The sequence below is a fragment of the Aquarana catesbeiana genome, linkage group LG02 (assembly GCF_042186555.1).
Source record: "Aquarana catesbeiana isolate 2022-GZ linkage group LG02, ASM4218655v1, whole genome shotgun sequence".
In the NCBI taxonomy this organism is placed as follows: domain Eukaryota; kingdom Metazoa; phylum Chordata; class Amphibia; order Anura; family Ranidae; genus Aquarana; species Aquarana catesbeiana.
In genome coordinates this window covers 411,231,739-411,253,582 of record NC_133325.1, presented here as the reverse complement: position 1 = coordinate 411,253,582, position 21,844 = coordinate 411,231,739, and the positions used below count along the sequence as shown (strand labels likewise).

General features: G+C 42.6%; 1 protein-coding gene across 11 annotated transcripts in view; it reads right to left on the bottom strand.

Annotated features, from left to right (window-relative positions):
• The window catches only part of ADGRB2 (adhesion G protein-coupled receptor B2), a 744,603-nt gene that overhangs the window by 106,034 nt on the left and 616,725 nt on the right, over window positions 1–21,844 (bottom strand). For all 11 annotated transcript variants that reach the window (XM_073615398.1, XM_073615399.1, XM_073615401.1 and 8 more), the window contains one exon: window positions 5,126–5,320. In XM_073615398.1, the coding sequence (XP_073471499.1) occupies window positions 5,126–5,320 (195 nt within the window). The remainder of the gene's footprint in view (window positions 1–5,125; window positions 5,321–21,844) is intronic.

Genomic DNA, 21,844 nt, shown 5'->3' with positions numbered 1-21,844 from the left:
AACAAATGCATCCAGGAGAATGGTCTCTGCACCCACAGGTGTTTTTGCAGATTTGCCAGTAATGGGGCACACCGGATGTAGATCTGTTGGCATCCAGGTTCAACTGCAAGATTCAGCAGTTTGTATCCAGAGCAAGAGACCCCCTTGCGATTGGGATAGATGCACTGGTTGTTTCCTAAACCCATTTCTCTCTGATCTATGCTTCCCCCCCCCCCCCCGGATTCCTCTCCTGCCACATCTTTTGCGCAGGATCCAAGAGGAGATGACATCAGTCATCTTGATAGCTCCGGCCTGGACCAGGAGCCCCTGATACCCGGATATAGTGAGATTAGCAGTAGGAGAGCCTTGGACACTTCCGCTCCACAGGGTCCTATCTTTCCCCCAAATTTACGCTAGCTGAGTTTGACGGCATGGCTATTGAAGCCAGGGTGCTAGGAGATCGTGGTATCTCAGGACCAGTGATAACTGCATTGGTGAATGCCAGAAAGCCGGTCACCAGGAAGATTTCACAGCAAAAAAGTCAGAATGAGGACACTTGTGGTTGGGGGCTCTAACAACACTCTTACGTTGCAAATGCAGTGGATAAAGGTATGCACATGCAAGAATTAAACCCCTGTCTTGTTTTGCAGGCAGTACGGCCCACTGAATACAGATAATTCAAGCGAATGGGGCCACACCACAACTGACCCACAACCAAGGCAATGTGGTCTTTTAGGGGTTAAAACAGGCAGTGAGGAGGCAACAAATAGCGCCTGTTAAATACCCTCTTAAAAGCAATCTACCATGGATCACTCTTCAGCGGGCTAACACTAATGTAAACAAGTTCTTAAAGTAAAAATATGGCCTGCAAATACATAAAATGTGCTGCAGCATTTAAAGTGATATTAAAGTGGATGTAAACCCTCCTATCATTTTCAGCCAAGGAAGCCGCCATCTTGGCCTCTGTTTGATCTTCAACTGCCATGATGCTGCACATGTAATCAGTCATGACACCCACCATTGGATGGTTTGACAGTTTGGTTGAGAGAACATCCAATGTGACAGTCACCCTCCTGGAACGTGCTGGACGTATAACAATTTTTTTTTAAATTGTTAACTCTATGGGTTTACTTCTGATTTAAGCCCTCAGTTTTCAAGAACTTTCAGCAGCTGATTTAATCACTTAGACTCCTTTCACACTGGGGCATTTTTCTGGCGCTTTTGGGCTAAAAATAGTGCCTGTAAAGCGCCTGAAAAATGCCTCCCCTGCATCCCCAGTGTTAAAGCTTGAGTGCTTTCACACTGGGGCGGTGCGCTTGCAGGACGTTAGAAAAAGTCCTGCATACAGCATCTTTCGGGCGGCGGAGGAGCGGTGTATTCACCGCTCCTCCACCGCCCATTGAAATGAATGGGCACTGCTGCCGAAGCGCCTGCAAAGCGATTCGGCAGCTGCACTACACGGGCAAATTTAACCCTTTAGGAACTAGAGTTGTGTCTCCATACATTGTGTACTTCAATAGAAACACACTGGGTTTGATTTACTAAAACTGGAGAGTGCAAAAGCTGGTACAGCTCTGCATAGATACCAATCAACTTCCATTTTTTTATTTTTTTCGTCAAAGCTTAATTGAACAAACTGAAGTTGGAAGCCGATTGGCTATCCTGCACAGTTCCACCAGATTTTGCACGCTCTAGTTTTAGTAAATCAACCCCACAGTCCCATAGACTAAAGCTGGGTAAAAACAGACAGGTTTTATGTGTTCAACCAGTGGGCTGAATGAAAAAAAAACCTGCCAGATTCCTGCATCCATACAAGCAATGTATTATATTCTGACAGTGGGACTCCCCCTGCCATCAGAATACACTGATCACTACTGTAGTCATTGGCTGCATGTGCTGATCGAATGCTGGTTTTCCAGCAGAAACATTCAGCAGTAGCTGGTCTAATGACCAGCTTCTGTTGAACAGAGAGGTATATACAGTACATACATCAAACTTTGAGCCAGTTCCTGCTGAACTATGAAAGGTGTATACCCTGCTTATGATGGCAAGGCACTCCCTGGCTTCTCTCTCCGCATCCATTCCCAGTTTTCCAATATAACACACTGACTGAAGACTGCACCGTCCAACTCTTTCTAGTGAAGACCAGAAGTTTAGGAAAGCAGCACCAAGAGATCAAAAGCCAGCAGCATTGAAAGTTGTAAACTTCAAGGGCTGGGGTAAGAATTCTAACAAATAGTATACTGGGGAATGTTTATTGTATTGTGTGCAATATTTTAAACGAATAAACATTGTGGGTTTAATACTACTTTAATTATAAAGGCATCTGCACTTACAGTTTTATTCTAGTCACTCTAGTCACAATATCCTACGAAAACCTGTTGAGCCTGCTAGTGAAGTCCACTTAACCTCCCTGGCGGTATTCCCAAGTCTGGCTGGGGGTGGGATTTCAGAACCAAAAGCAGTAACCCCAAGCCAGACTCGGGATCATATCGCAGGATTCAAGAAGGGCTTACTTACCTTGTCCCCAGGATCCTGCGTTGTCTCCCCGCAGTGTGATCGGCTCGTCCTCCGAGCACACAGAGCCAGGGCTCCGTTCCCTGCAAGCGTTGCGGCGCACGGGGACAGAAACGGCGCCAAATTCAAAAAGTGATACATACAGTATACTGTAATCTTACAGATTACAGTACTGTATGAAATTATTTCACATCCCTTTTGTCCCTAATGGTTTGTCCAGTGCCCTGCATGCAGTTTTATATTATAAAAACTGTTCTTTCTGCCTGGAAACTGGAGATTGTCTATAGCAACCAAAACTGTCCTTTTACATCAAAAGTGGTTTTACACCAGCTAAAAAACAGTGATAATAAATTAGAATCACTCGCAGAATTGAGTGATAGTGATTTGTGGGGAGATCCGTCATCAAACACTGAAAGTAATGACAACGACAATTCTGCAACTGAGCAAATTTCAGTGTTTTTGATTTGATTACATTATTGAATAATTTTTATTATTATTATATTATTATTTGGTATAATTATTTATAGTTATTTATTATATTATAATTTATGATTTTGTTTTTTCAAACTTTATCATACCCGAGATGTCTACTAGACTCTTGTTTGGACAGATTTAAGTGAGTTATTCCTAAGAATTACAGGCCTACAATATAAAACGCCAAATTTCTATGCAAAATAATTGTACCGCTTTCAGCATCAAAAATCTGAAATAATCATACCGCCAGGGAGGTTAATGAAGTTTTCTGTGATGGTTTGACAATGATGCTGCACTGCTGCTGAATTCAAAATCCAATTGCTACTCTCATGTAAGCTATGCCAGCTTTCACTCTAATAGGATGACAAAATATTGCAGGGGACGTGGATACCAGCAATACCACTGTTGATTTACAATCAGTATCTGGCCACACCTAGTCCTGACCACTGCTTTTGGATATACTGCACTGTCATTTGCTGAACCAACCACTGTGTGCTGCAGCTTCTGGCACTGGGAGCATGCGAGATACAAATGAAGGAGGATTTTCTCAGTCAGGGAAGGTAGAGTTTTTTGTTTCCTTTATGAGCTTTGTGCATTACATGGTAACTTGATTTGGGGACTTCTTTAGACTTTTGTACGGGAGCTTTTATTTGCTGTCAGATTGAAAAATGACACATGTTCATTGAATTCACCCAAAAGCCAAAAATAATTAAAAAAACCTACATTATCAGAACCCTAGACCCAGGGTTGATCCAGAGGAAGATAAAAACACTTATAAAAAAAATATTCAATTTGCTCCAATAGGAAAAAAAGATGATCAGATATGCCCTGGAGCAACAATCTGCAGTGTTATTTCCCATTAATAATATTAGCCAGGAATATTTTGTGCATTTAGAAACATGTTCAGCCTTTTTTAAACAATCTACAGAGTTGACTAGAACTGGTTCCTGTGGAAGTCAATTCATAATTTTTCCAGGTCAATACCTCAGAAACTATTGAGGCTTTCTGCATCTTCATGCCAGGCATCTAGCAATGTCAGAGGGAAAGATCAACAATGGCAGCCCCCATATTCTCTCAGTAGAGGTTTTCTTTAACTGGTTCAGCTCTTTGGCGTGTTACAGGCGTGTTACAGTTGTATCCTGCCATCTAGCCAATAAAGAATTGATGCAATGGATGTTACCACCGCGTAGCCGGCTTCATTATATTAGACAAGAATTCTAGCACCAGAGCTCACAGTTAACTCTAAACTAATGATATGTGATACTCATCTTTTATATTTTACAAAAAAATTGGAGATTATATTGTGTGTTTGAACTAAAATCATTATTATATTTTGTATGCGTTTAAAGCGGAGATCCACCCTAAAGAACATTTATACATTAAAATTTTCTTTGAAATAAATTAATAAACAAAAAAAAAAATGTATTTAGCAGAAACCCCTGTTGCTAGGCAGTCTTCCTAATCTGCCTCTTCCTAGTCCACGGAGCGGTTCTGTCACTTCCTCCTCTTCGGCGAGCTCCCCCATTGTCTTCTGGGACCTAGATGGGGCCATTCACAAAGCGCCGTGCGACTCACGCATGCGCAGTAGGAAACGGGCAGTGGAGCTGCAAGGCTCCACTGCCGGTTTCCCTTAGTTGCAATGGCGCCACCAGCACCCGATCCGATGGACGGATCGGCCTCGGGGGGCCGACATCGAGGGCTTGCTGGACAGGTAAGTGCCCTTATTAAAAGTCAGCAGCTACAGTGTTTGTAGTTGCTGGCTTTTAAAAAAAAAACAAAAATGGCTGGAACACCGCTTTAATAAACAGTTGCTCAAATATTGAGTAACATAAGAAATTCCAACACTATCTTTTTATTCTACAGGTCTTCTGTTTTTAGAAAATTCATAAAGTTCTGGGGTTTTAGGTAATTTGTATAGCCAAAAATGCAGATTTTTACATGTGTGCAAAAAATAAAAATGAAATGCTCTAAGTGGTTAATGAACAATTTTTTTTTTTTGACAGGTCCGTTAATACTTTATCACAAGTCACTAATCTCTTTCTGAAAATGGAGCATAGGTAAATGTATCATACTATATTAAAGCAAATTTTGCTACTAACTGTAGGTATTTAGACAGCACACTGCATTTTTGAAACAATCCTAAAATCTCTCTTACCTGAATATCTTCAAATGAAGGTATATAGGTAGCTCTTTTGTAAGTGTCAGTCACATTTCGCAAGATTTCAACACAAAAAAGAAGGTCTCCGCTGTAGTAGTTCTTGGTTGACACCAGCTCCAACATACTTCGAACTACCTGATTCATTCCTTGCCCTGCCAACAAACGCTGACCTTTGGCCAAATGTTCTCGGAGCTGTGAAATGGAAGAGATTTCAGATCAGTTTTATATTATGTAGACATATGCATCGAAACTGCTACTTTGTTCATGCCAATTTGTTTTACAAGATCCGCTGACTACAGTTTCCCTTAAATGGGAAGTAAAAGCAAATTATATGAAAGACTGAGGTTCCTGCAGATGGACCAAAACAGAAAATGATCTAGGATGAATGGTTCTTCAGTGGCTTCCTTACCATGCATATTGTACTACAACATATAAAACCCATAACTTTTCGCTTCAGAAATACTCAGAATTCTATCTTTCTATCCACAAGACTCTCTAATCTCTCTGTGATATATCTGCTAGTGATTTAATTGGGCCCAATTAGCCTTTTTCCCTCCCGGTGTCGTGTGACTCATTAGTGTCACAAGGTCTCAGGTGTGAATGGGGAGCAGGTGTGTTAAATTTGGTGTTATCACTCTCACTCTCTTATTCTGGTCCCTGGAAGTTCAACATGGCACCTCATGGCAAAGAACTCTCTGAGGATCTGAAAAAAAGAATTGTTGCTCTACATAAAGATGGCCTAGGCTATAAGAAGATTGCCAAGGCCCTGAAACTGAGCTGCAGCACGGTGGCCAAGACCATACAGCAGTTTAACAGGACAGGTTCCACTCAGAACAGGCCCTGCCATGGTCAACCAAAGAAGTTGAGAGCGCATGCGCAGCATCATATCCAGAGGTTGTCTTTGGGAAATAGACACATGAGTGCTGCCAGCATTGCTGCAGAGGTTGAAGGGGTGGGGGGTCAGCCTGTCAGTGCTCAGACTATACGCTGCACACTGCATCAAATTGGTCTGCATGGCTGTCGTCCAGAGGCTGTCGTCCTCTTCTAAAGATGATGCACAAGAAAGCCCACAAACAGTTTGCTGAAGACAAGCAGACTAAGGACATGGATTACTGGAACTATGTCCTGTGGTCTGATGAGACCAAGATAAACCTATTTGGTTCCGATGGTGTCAAGCGTGTGTGGCGGCAACCAGGTGAAAAGTACAAAGATAAGTGTGTCTTGCCTACAGTCAAGCATGTTGGTGAGAGTGTCATGGTCTGGGGCTGCATGAGTGCTGCCGGCACTGGGGAGCTACAGTTCATTGAGGGAACCATGAATGCCAACATGTCCTGTGACATACTGAAGCAGAACATGATCCCCTCCCTTTGGAGACTGGGCCACAGGGCAGTATTCCAACATGATAACGACCCCAAACACACCTCCAAAACAACCACTGTCTTGGTAAAGAAGCTGAGGGTAAAGGTGATGGAATGGCCAAGCATGTCTCCAGACCTAAACTCTTTTGAGCATCTATGGGGTATCCTCAAATGGAAGGTGGAGAAGCGCAAGGTCTCTAACATCCACCAGCTCCATGATGTCGTCATGGAGGAGTGGAAGAGGACTCCAGTGGCAACCTTAGAAGCTCTGGTAAACTCCATGCCCAAGAGGGTTAAGACAGTGCTGGAAAATAATGGTGGCCACACAAATTATTGACACTTTGGGCCCAATTTGGATATTTTCACTTAGGGGTGTACTCACTTTTGTTGCCAGTGGTTTAGACGTTAATGGCTGTGTGTTGAGTTATTTTGAGAGGAAAGCAAACGTACACTGTTATACAAGCTGTACACTCACTACTCTACATTGTAGCAAAATGTCATTTCTTCAGAGTTGTCACATGAATATATATAATAAAATATTTACAAAAATGTGGGGGGTGCACTCACTTTTCTGAGATACTGTATATATCTTTATATATATATATATATATATATATATATATATATTTAGATCAAATTATGAAATTATGACTAACTAAGACAAGAGTAGATTTCACGAGTTGGCACAATATGGTGTATAAAATGACACAGTCGCCTCATTGCTGGAAGGAAAAAGATTAAGAGTTCAAGTAGCCTGTGCCCTTTATTCACTAATGTGATTATGAGTAGCTATATTGTCTGCTATGTTTTAGTAAAAGGGATACTTTAATGGACAGCTATGACTAGACTTACACCCAATCTGGAACTAAAAATCTATGAACTGATCTTGGACCCAACCCATACCAGTGACCAAAATCACAGAATTTGTGCCTTCAACAATGCCCAAAATATAGTTTAACATTTACATTAGACTGTGAAGTAGAACTATAATATCACAAAAGTAATATATATCATACACAGTGCAACCAGAATAATAAAAACTGTATTCCACACCATGTATAACGCACACAATTTCTCTACAATACAAACTGCACTCTATACACTACATAAGTTAAATGAGACTCCAGATACAGTGATGCTCTGCCTTACAAAAAGTGTACATCAAGAGTAGGGATGAGCCGAACACCCCCCTGTTCGGTTCGCACCAGAACATGCGAACAGGAAAAAAGTTTGTTCGAACATGCGAACACCGTTAAAGTCTATGGGACACGAACATGAATAATCAAAAGTGCTAATTTTAAAGGCTTATATGAAAGTTATTGTCATAAAAAGTGTTTGGGGACCTGGGTCCTGCCCCAGGGGACATGGATCAATGCAAAAAAAAGTTTTAAAAACGTCCGTTTTTTCAGGAGCAGTGATTTTAATAATGCTTAAAGTCAAACAATAAAAGTGTAATATCCCTTTAAATTTCGTACCTGGGGGGTGTCTATAGTATGCCTGTAAAGGGGCGCATGTTTCCTGTGTTTAGAACAGTCTGACAGCAAAATGACATTTTGAAGGAAAAAACTCATTTAAAACTACTCGCGGCTATTGCATTGTCGACAATACACATAGAAGTTCATTGATAAAAACGGCATGGGAATTCCCCAAAGGGGAACCCCGAACCAAAATTAAAAAAAAAAAAATGACGTGGGGTTCCCCCTAAATTCCATACCAGACCCTTCAGGTCTGGTATGGATTTTAAGGGGAACCCCGCGCCAAAAAAAAAAAAAAAAACGGCGTGGGGTCCCCCCAAAAATCCATACCAGACCCTTATCCGAGCACGCAACCTGGCAGGCCGCAGGAAAAGAGGGGGGGACGAGAGTGCGGCCCCCCTCCCTCCTGAACCGTACCAGGCCACATGCCCTCAACATTGGGAGGGTGCTTTGGGGTAGCCCCCCAAAACACCTTGTCCCCATGTTGATGAGGACAAGGGCCTCATCCCCACAACCCTGGCCGGTGGTTGTGGGGGTCTGCGGGCGGGGGGCTTATCGGAATCTGGAAGCCCCCTTTAACAAGGTGACCCCCAGATCCCGGCCCCCCCCTGTGTGAAATGGTAAGGGGGTACATAAGTACCCCTACCATTTCACGAAGAAAGTGTCAAAAATGTTAAAAATGACAAGAGACAGTTTTTGACAATTCCTTTATTTAAATGCTTCTTCTTTCTTCTATCTTCCTTCATCTTCTGGTTCTTCTGGTTCTTCTGGCTCTTCTGGTTCTTCCTCCGGCGTTCTCGTCCAGCATCTCCTCCGCGGCATCTTCTGTCTTCTTCTCCTCGGGCCGCTCCGCACCCATGGCATGGGGGGGAGGCTCCCGCTCTTCTCTTCTTCTTTTCTTCTCTTCTTCTCTTCTTCATTTTCTTCTCCGGGCCGCTCCGCAATCCATGCTGGCATGGAGGGAGGCTCCCGCTGTGTGACGGCGCTCCTCGTCTGACAGTTCTTAAATAACGGGGGGCGGGGCCACCCGGTGACCCCGCCCCCCTCTGACGCACGGTGACTTGACGGGACTTCCCTGTGGCATTCCCCGTGACGTCACAGGGAAGTCCCGTCAAGTCACCGTGCGTCAGAGGGGGGCGGGGTCACCGGGTGGCCCCGCCCCCCCCGTTATTTAAGAACTGTCAGACGAGGAGCGCCGTCACACAGCGGGAGCCTCCCTCCATGCCAGCATGGATTGCGGAGCGGCCCGGAGAAGAAAAGAAGAAAAGAAGAAGAGAAGAAGAGAAGAAAAGAAGAAGAGAAGAGCGGGAGCCTCCCCCCCATGCCATGGGTGCAGAGCGGCCCGAGGAGAAGAAGATAGAAGACGCCGCGGAGGAGATGCTGGACGAGAACGCCGGAGGAAGAACCAGAAGAGCCAGAAGAACCAGAAGAACCAGAAGATGAAGGAAGATAGAAGAAAGAAGAAGCATTTAAAAAAAGGAATTGTCAAAAACTGTCTCTTGTAATTTTTAACATTTTTGACACTTTCTTCGTGAAATGGTAGGGGTACTTATGTACCCCCTTACCATTTCACACAGGGGGGGGGGCCGGGATCTGGGGGTCACCTTGTTAAAGGGGGCTTCCAGATTCCGATAAGCCCTCCGCCCGCAGACCCCCACAACCACCGGCCAGGGTTGTGGGGATGAGGCCCTTGTCCTCATCAACATGGGGACAAGGTGTTTTGGGGGGCTACCCCAAAGCACCCTCCCAATGTTGAGGGCATGTGGCCTGGTACGGTTCAGGAGGGAGGGGGGGCCGCACTCTCGTCCCCCCCTCTTTTCCTGCGGCCTGTCAGGTTGCGTGCTCGGATAAGGGTCTGGTATGGATTTTTGGGGGGACCCCACGCCGTTTTTTTTTTTTTTTTTGGTGCGGGGTTCCCCTTAAAATCCATACCAGACCTGAAGGGTCTGGTATGGAATTTAGGGGGAACCCCACGTCATTTTTTTTTTTAATTTTGGCCGGGGTTCCCCTTAATATCCATACCAGACCCGAAGGGCCTGGTATGGAATTTAGGGGGACTCCCACGTCATTTTTTTTTTTTAATTTTGGTTCGGGGTTCCCCTTTGGGGAATTCCCATGCCGTTTTTATCAATGAACTTCTATGTGTATTGTCGGCAATGCAATAGCCGCGAGTAGTTTTAAATGAGTTTTTTCCTTCAAAATGTCATTTTGCTGTCAGACTGTTCTAAACACAGGAAACATGCGCCCCTTTACAGGCACACTATAGACACCCCCCAGGTACGAAATTTAAAGGGATATTACACTTTTATTGTTTGACTTTAAGCATTATTAAAATCACTGCTCCTGAAAAAACGGCCGTTTTTAAAACTTTTTTTTGCATTGATCCATGTCCCCTGGGGCAGGACCCAGGTCCCCAAACACTTTTTATGACAATAACTTGCATATTAGCCTTTAAAATTAGCACTTTTGATTTCTCCCATAGACTTTTAAAGGGTGTTCCGCGGCATTCGAATTTGCCGCGAACACCCCAAATTGTTCGCTGTTCGGTGAACTTGCGAACAGCCAATGTTCGAGTCGAACATGAGTTCGACTCGAACTCGAAGCTCATCCCTAATCAAGAGTACAAGGGCAGAATTAGGTATGCATCCAAAATCCATCCAGTCTGTTGCAATAGGTTCAAAAAGAACGATAGTTGTGGCATAGAAGATAAGCCTTTTGGAACTGGTGGAAGTAGACAGTTGGCAGCTCCTGTACAAAGGGGGCTCTTTACACTACAATTTCAGTGCACCTTGCATTGTTGGGATCATAGAGAAAGAGGTAGACAAGTAGGACGCACATTAGGGATAGAGGGGACCAGGGTCCAAAAATTTCACTAAATAAATAGCTTCACTATGTCCACACTCTTCATTACACAATTAACCCTACATCTCACATACAGTAACACGTCACAGCCCCACATCATGTCATATATTGCTATTGAAATGTTTTTGCCATTTTGGCCACATTTAAGGTCTCCTGCTCACTTTTTGATCACTGCAGTTGTAGATTACACATTACAGTCTCAAAACAGTTGTGTGATTTTCATGTCATGACTTTCACAGTGCCAAACCAGTTTCATTTATTGCTCTGCAGATCATGCAGGTGCAACCTGATGTGTGGGTAAGGGTGGATGATTAAAGGGCCAAAAATCTTTAGTTAATGGGATTGGTTGTGGCACTTGTTTATAAGTAAAATAAAATAGAATTCGTATAGCCTGGTCCTGGATTATGTGACTCCCCAAAACTGTGCCCAGGATTGGATTGGCAATACCTGGCATCTGGCAGACTTCCTGCCTTAGCCTCAGTTTGCTTTAACAAAACAACACAGAGTAAAAAATTTAGGAAAAAAAACAAAAAACACATACAAAACAGAAATTATGAAAAGAACATAACAACAAATGGAAAAAAAAGTTCAAAACCGTAATGATTTTGCTAGTCCTACAATTACATACGTAGCTTTGGCCATGCTGTCATTATCAACATTATTGACCCCACTTTCTTCAAAAGTTTGGTCATATACAGCAATTTGGACTGATAAGCTTTGTATTATACTATTCTGCCATTTTGTAGCTTATATAATAGTTATCCCTACTTCTGACAAGAGAGACTGTGATTCAACTCGACAGTAGTAAGTCTTTTCTTACCCTGAATCACCAAAGGCTCACTTTGATGTGCTTGCTTAAGTTGTGCACTATAACTTCCTGAACCATTTGCTAGCTAAAGTTTCATATATTTTTCATCACACTATGCACTTTGCCCTTGTTTGTAAACCAGAGGTTTGAGAGAGCTGCATACAATGATCGCGCTTTATAAATAAACCATACACAGTCATAAATATAGAATGCTTTCAAAATTACCTGGAACAGAATTGTATTATTTAATAATCTAACAATAAAACAGTATGTCTAGTTCAATATGGAATGCTTTCTTAAAAGGCTGTTTCTAAAGCCCTCTCTGAACTCCACTAAGGGGACTTAATTTGAAATTTAATTATATCTTAAGACAAACTTTCTTATTATTTTAATTATTTTAATTAGGTAGGGAATTGATGGGTTTTGTTTTTACCATCTGTGTCCCACCATGGAGATTTCCTTTTACTTCCTGTCTTGTAGACACATCAGGAAGTGAGAGGAAATCTCTCCAAAGTGAATCTCCTTTAAGACAAAAAAAATTCTAATAAAGTTCATATATCAGCTGAATGCCTTACAGTTTACCAGTGTAAAAAATGGGTGGTTGTAACAACCACAATGGCTGTTCTGACTTACGTGACATTGTTTTAACGATAATCATGTGGTAAGAATATTGCCATAGTGCTGGTGACTTTTTTCTGAACTGGTATTAATAAACTAACTCCGATTCTAACTCCTCACCACACCGTCCAAAAGCAAATAAAAAAACTGGCTTCAGAGACACTTTGCATGCTAACTGAAGGCTACAATTTCCACAATATCATTGAAGTAGCATTGCATAACAATTCTGGCTTATGAGCTGACTGCCTAAAGTATACCTAAAGGCAAAACGTTTTGGAGTGGAAAGGGATTAGAACACCTGTCAGTTTTTATTGCTGTCTGTGCCCCCATTAAGGTGATTCACCCTCTCTATTTGTCCTGTTCACCATTATCATTGACTATGAAAATAAAAGAAAATCCCAAATTTTAGGTTGTCCCCAGAAAAGTGATAGAGGGGAAATCTTCCAATAAGGACACTAAATCTGGTGACTTGGGGGTCCCTAAGGAATTCCTTTAATTTGCAGGGATTTCCTCTTACTTCCTGTTTGGCTAAGGGGCAGGAAGTGAAGGGAAATCCCCCCAAAGGGACAGAGATGGCAAAAAAGAAAAAAAAAATCCGACAGGGGTTATAAAATTTACTTGCTCTATCCAAAATGTAAAAAAAAAGTTTTGTCCATAGTTCTACGGTAAGACACTGAAATATCGTAAAGTATATGCTACTTTATAAGTCCATTAGCTCCAATCAATCTTGATTCATGAATTGGAGGAAGATTGAAATCCAACTTTTGTATTCTATTGCCCCAGAACTAATATGGCAGTTCAACTAGGGTTGCCACGTCATCCCTGTAAAACCAAACACATATTAATTACACAGGTTCTGTGGCTGATTAAGGTGATAATTAAACTCACTTGCTGCCTTATCTGCATTTAATTAGCCTCAAAACCTGTGCAATTCAGTTGTGTTGGGGTTTAAAGGGATGATGTGGCAACTCTAAAGCCTCATATACACGATCGGATTGTTGGCCAACAAAACCGTGGACTTTTGTCTGAAGGGCGTTGGACCAAACTTGTCTTGCATACAAACGGCAAGGAATTGTGGGCCAACAAACACGAACGTGGTTTTTCAGCTCTTAAGCGCCACCCTTTGGGCTCCTTCTGCTAATTTTGTGTTGGTAGAAGTTTGGTGAGTGTTGATTCGCTCTTTTCATTTCGCCCTTTTCATTTCGTTTCTGAACGGCCGTTCGTCAACCAGACATGTTGCGGAATCAGAGGAGATAACGTGTTATTATTGGCCTTGGAGTTATTGTTTTAACATTATTTTTTTGGTTGAATAATGATTTGATTTGGTATATTTTCTATATTTTTGGATGCATAGAATGCACTTTTTGGTTAAGTTCTATTGGCAGATAGCACATCTAATTTTATTTGTTTGTTTTTTTAATGCACAATAAAAAAATTTGTGTAGAATAATACTTGACTATGTGTTTTACTTCAAATGACAGTTTGGGAGTAGGCAGTTACATTTAAAAAAATACAATGTAAAATTGACAAGGGACACCATCATAGTTGTATCTTTGATCTTAAAAACTACGGGATAATGGTGCTGTGGTAACTTTCCCCCCCCCAAAAAAAGAAAAAAGCATGATAATATTATTCTTGATATCACTAGAAAAAAAGAGCCTTTGAAAATTCGTTTGCAATAACCCCATCAGTATCACCAGCAAAGCAGCTTCATTATTATCCCATTAAAGAAGAAGAGAATGTGCGCAATGTATTTCGAGATTTCATAATTTGCCACGTCACGAATGTTAATTCTCCATTACGAACGCAAGTTTACAAGACTGACCGCTTCTGGGTCGTCCTTGCTTCCGAGCATGCGTGTTTGTACTTTGAACTTTTGTCCAATGTACTTGTGTGCACACGCTCGGAAAAAACACACATTTTCCGCAGAAAATTTTAAAACCTGCTATCCAACATTTGTCTGCGGAAAATCCGACAACAATTGTCCGATGGAGCATACACATGGTCGGATTTTCCGCCAACAGCCTGTCATCACACATTTTCCGTCGGAAAATCCGATCGTGTATACGAGTCTTTAGTTCAACCTGTTCTGGTAATAAGAAAAAAAATTCCATTCTTCATAAAATTTTGCAACCATACAAGCACCTTTACTTTTTACTCAATAAACTAGGTAGTAATTCCTAGAAGCTTAAAGAAGAAACACGAAAAAAAAAAAAAAAAAAATCTGTAAAAAATGATTATTAGTATTGGCTTTGCAATATTATCATCTCTAAAAAAAGACCTTGACAGAGCTTTAATAGCTACCGAACCTTAGATATAAATGGCAAATGGTAAACCTTAACTGGCGCCTATAATGCTGTCAAAAAGAAAATAAATTTGACACATTTTCCGCTCACAAGGAGGCAACAAATTGTAATTATATGCAGATTATCTCATTATCAGCTGCGGCTGATATATAAAGGATATAGATGTAGGTCTTTTACACAGCTGTGGAAAATAAATGATGCATTTATTGGTGCATTAGTGAAAACAAGCTGTGTCGTGGCGGTAGCAAACAATTTGTGTGAGCTTGGTGCAAGCTTGTCCAAAGAATCAGCACATTTATAGACTGAACAAACCCCAACAAGGTTATCATTGAGAAGTCCACGGCTGCTTTGAAAATGTGTAACTATGGTCTTGTCCTGTTTTGATGCAAAATGTGAACCATCATCTTGCCATAGATAATACTTACCATAATACATATGCCTCAAAAATAATAAGAATCATGAGCATTGAAGCATGAAACATCCTAGGGACTCGGGACATTTGCATCAATACCTTGTGTTTAAGCAACATCTAAGCAGTGTTTTTTTAAAAGCCTCATAACCGCTCTTAAAATGCCTGCCATGAATATTAAAATGGAAACCTCCTGAAAAAACAGTACACTTCCTAGTATGTGAGTATGCTTAGGCTCTCTTGTTCCTGCAGCCCCATAGCTATGAGTGTGAGATTTAAAGCACTGCTGTATCAGACTGCTAAGCTTAGGCGATTTGGAGTGTGATTTGGTCAAGTCATTAATGTGCAGCTCAATGTTTTCCTTGCTGAAGGCTTTGATATGACAAATTAAAACTCTACCTCTACCAAGATGGCCACTTCATCAAAGACAGTACAGAACAAGGCATGTTAAGTCGTTAATTGAGGAATGATCAGCTGTGGGGACATCACGATGTGACCTGAAAGCTACAAGAAACTAGTGATTAGTACTTTGTCATCTGCCTTCTACTTTATTGGCACACAGTTTCCAGAGATCATTTCCTCTTTAAATTCCCAAACATTCCAGTCCTGATGGCCCATTCATACCACTTGCATTGCAGTTGCTGGCAGACCAAGATAGAACTTTTTGGCCTTAATTCTAAGTGGTATATGCAGAGAAAACCAGGCACTGCTCATCACCTGTCCAATACAGTCCCAACAGTGAAGCATGGTGGTGGCAGCATCATGCTGTGGGGGTGTTTTTCAGCTGCAGGGACAGGACGACTGGTTGCAATCGAGGGAAAGATGAATGCAGCCAAGTACAGGGATATCCTGGACGAAAACCTTCTCCAGAGTGCTCAGGACCTCAGACTGGGTCAAGGGTTTACCTTCCAGCAAGACAATGACCCTAAGCACACAGCTAAAATAATGAATGCGTGGCTTCACGACAACTCCATGACTGTTCTTGAATGGCCTAGCCAGAGCCCTGACTTAAACCCAATTGAGCATCTCTGGAGAGACCTAAAAATGGCTGTCCACCAACGTTTACCATCCAACTTGACAGAACTGTAGAGGATCTGCAAGGAGGAATGGCAGAGGATCCCCAAATCTAGGTGTGAAAAACTTGTTGCATCTCTCCCAAAACGACTCATGGTTGTATTAGATCAAAGGGGTGCTTCTACTAAATACTGAGTAAAAGGTCTGAATACTTACGACGATATGATATTTCAGTTTTTCTTTTTTTATAAATCTGCAAAAATGTCAACAATTCTGTGTTTTTCTGTCAATATGGGCCGCTGTGTCTACATTAATGAGGAAAAAAATGAACTTAAATGATTTTAGCAAATAGCTGCAATATAACAAAGAGTGAAAAATTTAAAGGGGTCTGAATACTTTCTGTCCCCACTGTATATATATTTAATCTGGAGACCTGATAGGGTGGCAGTATATTGGCAGATTTACCTAAAAAGACAGGCATTATTATGTCTGCCTATGCTGTTGAAAGGTGATGATTGAGGACATGTGTATGTGAATGGTTTCCCGTGGGAGCAGAGGTACAGCTGTTGGTGCGCTCCCCCGTATCAATGCAAGAAGATACATTTCTTCTTAAATACTATCTCCCCTTCCAAAAGAACCTGATACCTAGATAGGTCAAGAACCTGTGAATATCTGGAAGGCCCAAATTTATTTCTTTAAAGTCTTATAAGGTCTTATTTAAAGTGTTACTAAACCCACAACAGTAAAATCATTCTGTATATGCAGTAAAGCATGCTTGTTCTACTCACTGTGGAACCCAAGGGGTTAATCCTCTGAATTGTGTAAAAAGACTGTTTAATCCTGTCTTCTCTGATCCTCCCTGTCTTTTACTGTCCCAAATCCATCTGCTGATAGAACAGAGCCATAGGAAGTACTCTGTACATGCTTAGTTTGGTGTGTATTGCTAGAGAGTTTTCTTTTTTTTGGGGAGGGTGCATGTGATCAATACAGGGCCAATCAGCACTGTCCAGACAGAAAGTTAGGGGTCATGCAGCCTCATAGGATAGTCAGAGGAGAATGAAAACTCCTCCTACATGCTTTAACCAGTGCTCAGTCTGACACTGATAGAAGTCACAAGACTGCTATAAACCGCTGATGAGAAAATATATTAAGCAGTTTATATTTACTAAAATAATTGTACTTCCATGTTCTTTGTACTGTGGAGGACCAGATATAGTGGGGTTAATTTACTAAAAGCAAAAAGACTGTGCACTTTGCAGAGTGCAGTTGCACTCTGAAAGTGCAGTTGCTCCAGAGCTTAGTAAATAAGCAGAAGCTCTGCTGACTTCCATAATCCAATTATGTGCAAGCAAAAATGCTGTTTTTTTTTAATTTTTCCTTGCACGTGATAGGGTATTCTTTGCAAAGTGAAGCCTTAGCTCATTTACTAAGCTCTGGAGCAACTGCACTTGCAGAGGGCAACTGCAATGTGCCTTTAGTAAATCAACCCCAATGTGTACTTGAAGTAGCAAGAAAGGGGGACAACTGAATATGTTATTATTATTATTATTATCATACAGTATTTATATAGCGCCGACAGTTTACGCAGCGCTTTACAACATTAGGGCAGACAATGCAAGTACAATACAATTCAATACAGGAGGAATCAGAGGGCCCTGCTCATTAGAGCTTACAATCTAGGAGGGAGGGTCAAGTTATACAAAAGGGTAATAGCTGTGGGGGATGAGCTAATGGAGAAAATAGTGCAGTTGTTAGATGGAGGCAGGATAGGCTTCTCTGAAGAGGAAAGTTTTCAGGGATCGCCTAAAAGTGGATAAATTTGGAGACAGTCTGACAGATTGGGGTAGGGAATTTCAGAGGATGGGCGAGGCTCGGGAGAAGTCCCGGAGGCGGATATGGGAGGAGGTGATGAGGGAGCTAGAGAGCAGGAGGTCTTGGGAGGAACGGAGATGGCGATTAGGTTGGTATTTTGAGACTAGGTTAGTGATGTAGCTGGGGGCAGAGTTGTGGATGGCTTTGTAACTTATTGTTAGTATTTTGAATTTAATTAGTTGGGCGAGTGGCAGCCAATGGAGGGATTGGCAGAGAGGGGTAGCAGACACTGAGCAGTTTGTAAGGTGGATAAGTCTGGCAACAGCATTCATGATGGACTGTAGGGGGGATAGTCTGTTTAAAGGTAAGCCAATGAGGAGTGAGTTGCAGTAGTCAAGGCGAGAGATAACCAGGGAGTGAATCAGGAGCTTTGTGGTTTCATTGGTTAGAAAGGGATGTAGTTTAGAGATGTTGCGGAGGTTGAGGCGGCAAGCTTTGGAAAGTGATTGGATGTGGGGCTGAAAGGAGAGTTCAGAATCCAGGATAACACCTAGCACCCTGACATGTGGGGACGGGTGGATGGTTGTGCCATTGCTCTTGACAGAGAAGTCAGGGGAAGAGGCACGTGGGGGAGGAAATATTATAAGCTCAGTTTTGGACAAGTTGAGTTTGAGGAAGTGGTGTGACATCCATACAGATATGTCGGTTAGTAAGTTAGTGATGCGTGAAGAGACTGATGGAGTGAGTTGAGGGGTGGAGAGATAGATTTGCGTGTCATCAGCATAGAAATGATATTGAAAGCCGTGAGAGGCTATCAGCTGACCCAGGGAAGAGGTGTAGATTGAAAATAAAAGAGGTCCAAGAACAGAACCTTGGGGGACCCCGACAGAGAAGGGAAGAGGAGTGGAGGAAGTAGAATTGTAAGTGACACTCAAGGTGCGTTGGGATAGGTAGGATGAGAGCCACTGAAGAGCACAGTCACGGAGACCGAGGGAGTAAAGTTTTTTGAGGAGGAGGGGGTGGTCAACCGTGTCAAAGGCAGCTGAAAGATCCAGAAGTAGGAGTACAGAATAGTGTCCATTGGTTTTTGCAGTTAGTAGGTCATTTGTGAGTTTTAAAAGAGCAGTTTCTGTGGAGTGTTGAGGGCGGAATCCAGATTGAAGGGGATCAAGAAGGTTGTTTTTAATGAGGTGGTCACTCAGTTGGTTGTAAACCAGGCGTTCAAGGAGTTTAGAGGAAAAGGGGAGCAAGGAGATAGGGCGTAGGTTGTTAAGATTGGTAGGGTCCAAGGACGGCTTTTTGAGTATGGGGGTGACCAGTGCATGTTTTAGAGCGTCGGGGAAGATGCCAGAGGTGAGGGAGAGATTGAAGATGTGGGTTAGAGAGTGAAGGATGGGGTCAGAGGGTGACCGTAGCATTTGAGAGGGAATAGGGTCCAGGGGACAGGTGGTTAGGTGGGCGATAGAAAGGAGTTTAGAAACTTCATCTGTAGTAGCAGATTTGAATAGGGGGAGTGTCAGTTGTACCTGTTGACATGGGGTCTTAGCTGGGGGAGATACCTGTAGAATGGAGATTTCATCACGGTTTGTATCAATCTTGTTTTTGAAGTGATTAGCAATCTCCTGGGCAGTGAGTGAGTCAGTGGGTGGAGGCGGTGGAGGACAAAGTAGAGAGTTGAAGGTAGAGAAGAGTTTACGGGGATTGGATGAGAAGGTGTTAATAAGAGTTGTAAAATAGGTTTGCTTGGCAGTGTGGAGGAAAGAATAGTATTTTTGGAGCGCAGATTTGTATTGATTGAAGTCTTTGAGAGACTTAGTCTTGTGCCACAGACGCTCAAGAGCACGACTACGTTTTTTGAGACTTTTGGTGTCATCTGTTTGCCAGGGTTGTAGGGGTCGAGGCCTGATTCTGCGTGTAGTGAGGGGAGCGAGCTTGTCCAGGGTGGTGGACAGAGATTTATTGTAGATGGACGTGGCTTGGTTGGGGCAGGACAGGGGAGAGATTTTGTCATAGAGGTGGTCAGTAGCAGAATAGAGGAGAGAGGAGTTGAAGTTGCGAAAGTTTCTACGGGTGATGGTTAGGCGATTGGATGGAAAGGTGGTGGAAGACAGGGGGAGAGAGAAACTAATAAGATGGTGGTCGGAGAGAGGAAAAGGATTGTTTGAGAAGTTGCATGGAGTGCATAGGTAGGAGAATACAAGGTCAAGGGTATTGCCATCAGAGTGAGTAGAAGCCTGTACCCATTGCTTCAGGTCAAATGAAGAGGTTAGACTAAGAAGTTTAGAAGTAGCAGGAGTGTTTGTATTAGCAGAGATGTTGAAATCACCCAGAAGGATTGTGGGAATTTCCAAAGAGAGAAAGTAGGGTAGCCAGGCAGAAAACTCATCAAGGAAAGTCGATAATGGTCCAGGGGGCCGGTAGATCACAGCAATTCTTAGGGAAGTAGGAGAGAATAGACGTATACAGTGGGCTTCGAATGATGAGAGGGAAAAAGAGGGAGGAGGGTGAATAACCTGGAAGGTGCTCTGGGGGGATAGGAGGAATCCCACTCCACCTCCCTTGCGTCCATTAGGCCTAGGGGAGTGAGTCCAGTGAAGGCCACCCTGGGAGAGGGAAGCAAGAGAAGGGGTGTCATATTCGTGGAGCCAGGTTTCGGTGAGAGCAAGTAGATTGAAGGAATTAGTGACAAAGAGGTCATGAACAGCAGTGAGTTTATTGCAGACAGAGCGGGCGTTCCAGAGGGCGCAGGAAAGAGGGAGGCTGGTGTTGGCAAGAAGAGGAATGGAGACTAAATTGTGTAGATTGCGACTACTGCCAGAGGATGTAGGGTGATGGTGATGGGTGTGTTGGGTACAGTTAAATAAGGGAGGCCCAGGGTTTGGGGAAATATCTCCAGTGATTAGGAGAAGCAGAAGAGTGAGGGAGGTAATATGAGAATATGATTTGTATGAGGGGACGTGCTTCAGTATCCTGGGGGGGTATGTTAGCAAGTGGGCTTAGAGTTAGAAAGAGGTGATGAGTGCAGTAATAGGGGGAGGGGAGAAGTGAGGGTGATATGTACAGATTGTGTGGTGGAGCAGAGGGATGTAGAAAAGAGAGCTTGAGGAGAGAGGCTGCAATTGTGAAGAGGAGGAGAGGTAAAGAGTGCATGTTTCAGAGAAGGAGAGATAATATGAAAATGAGATCACCTGCAATCTGCTATGGTTTGCTTTGTGCAAATCGCTGAAGTGCAAGAGCAGAAGTGCCACTTATTTTAAGAATGCCACTTCTTTGGAAGAACCCCTGTATGTGCAGCCCCCTGTATGTGCTCCCCCGTAAAGAAAGCCTTGTTATATACTGTGTTGGGTGTGGATGGAATCTGGCAATTAATCAATTAGGAGGGCATATTAGCAAGCAGGGCATAACTTTCACACCACAATCAAACTGCAAGGGGACTAAAAGGCCAAAATTGTAAAGATAAGGAAACCCATAATTTAGGTAAGACTTAATGGCTAAATAAACATTGAAATAATGTGAGCATGGCTACAGATGTAGTTGAGACATGTTTTACCTTAGCTTAAAGTGGGAGTCCGGTGACCAATCTTTTTTTTTTTTTTTTTTTAGGTCATTGAGACACTTTGCTAATCCCAAAATAATACACACAGTTTGGGTGTAATATTTCCGCCTCTGTCTTTTTTCGTACTGAAGAATAACTTAAAAAATGTGATGCTGGCTGTTTCCATCTTGCTTGTGGGCATGTGAAGCCCACAAGCATTGATTTCCTGGATGCGGTGAATGCTGTTCATTCACAGCTTGTTCACGCGCATGATCATTGTTCCCGCACTGAGTCTTGGGAAGCCTGACACTAAGCTCCCAGGAGACAGTGCGGCGCCGGGGAAAGGCAATAAACACGCCTACTCCCGTGGGAGGAGAGACAGGAATTGCCACAATAAAGTACAATATAAAGGTAATTACAGTGATAAAAAAAATGTTCGTGTGGCATTTGAACATCTATGCAATTAACTGAAGGGAGTAAGATTAAGTTAAAAATTTGAGTGGAACCCCGCTTTAAAGT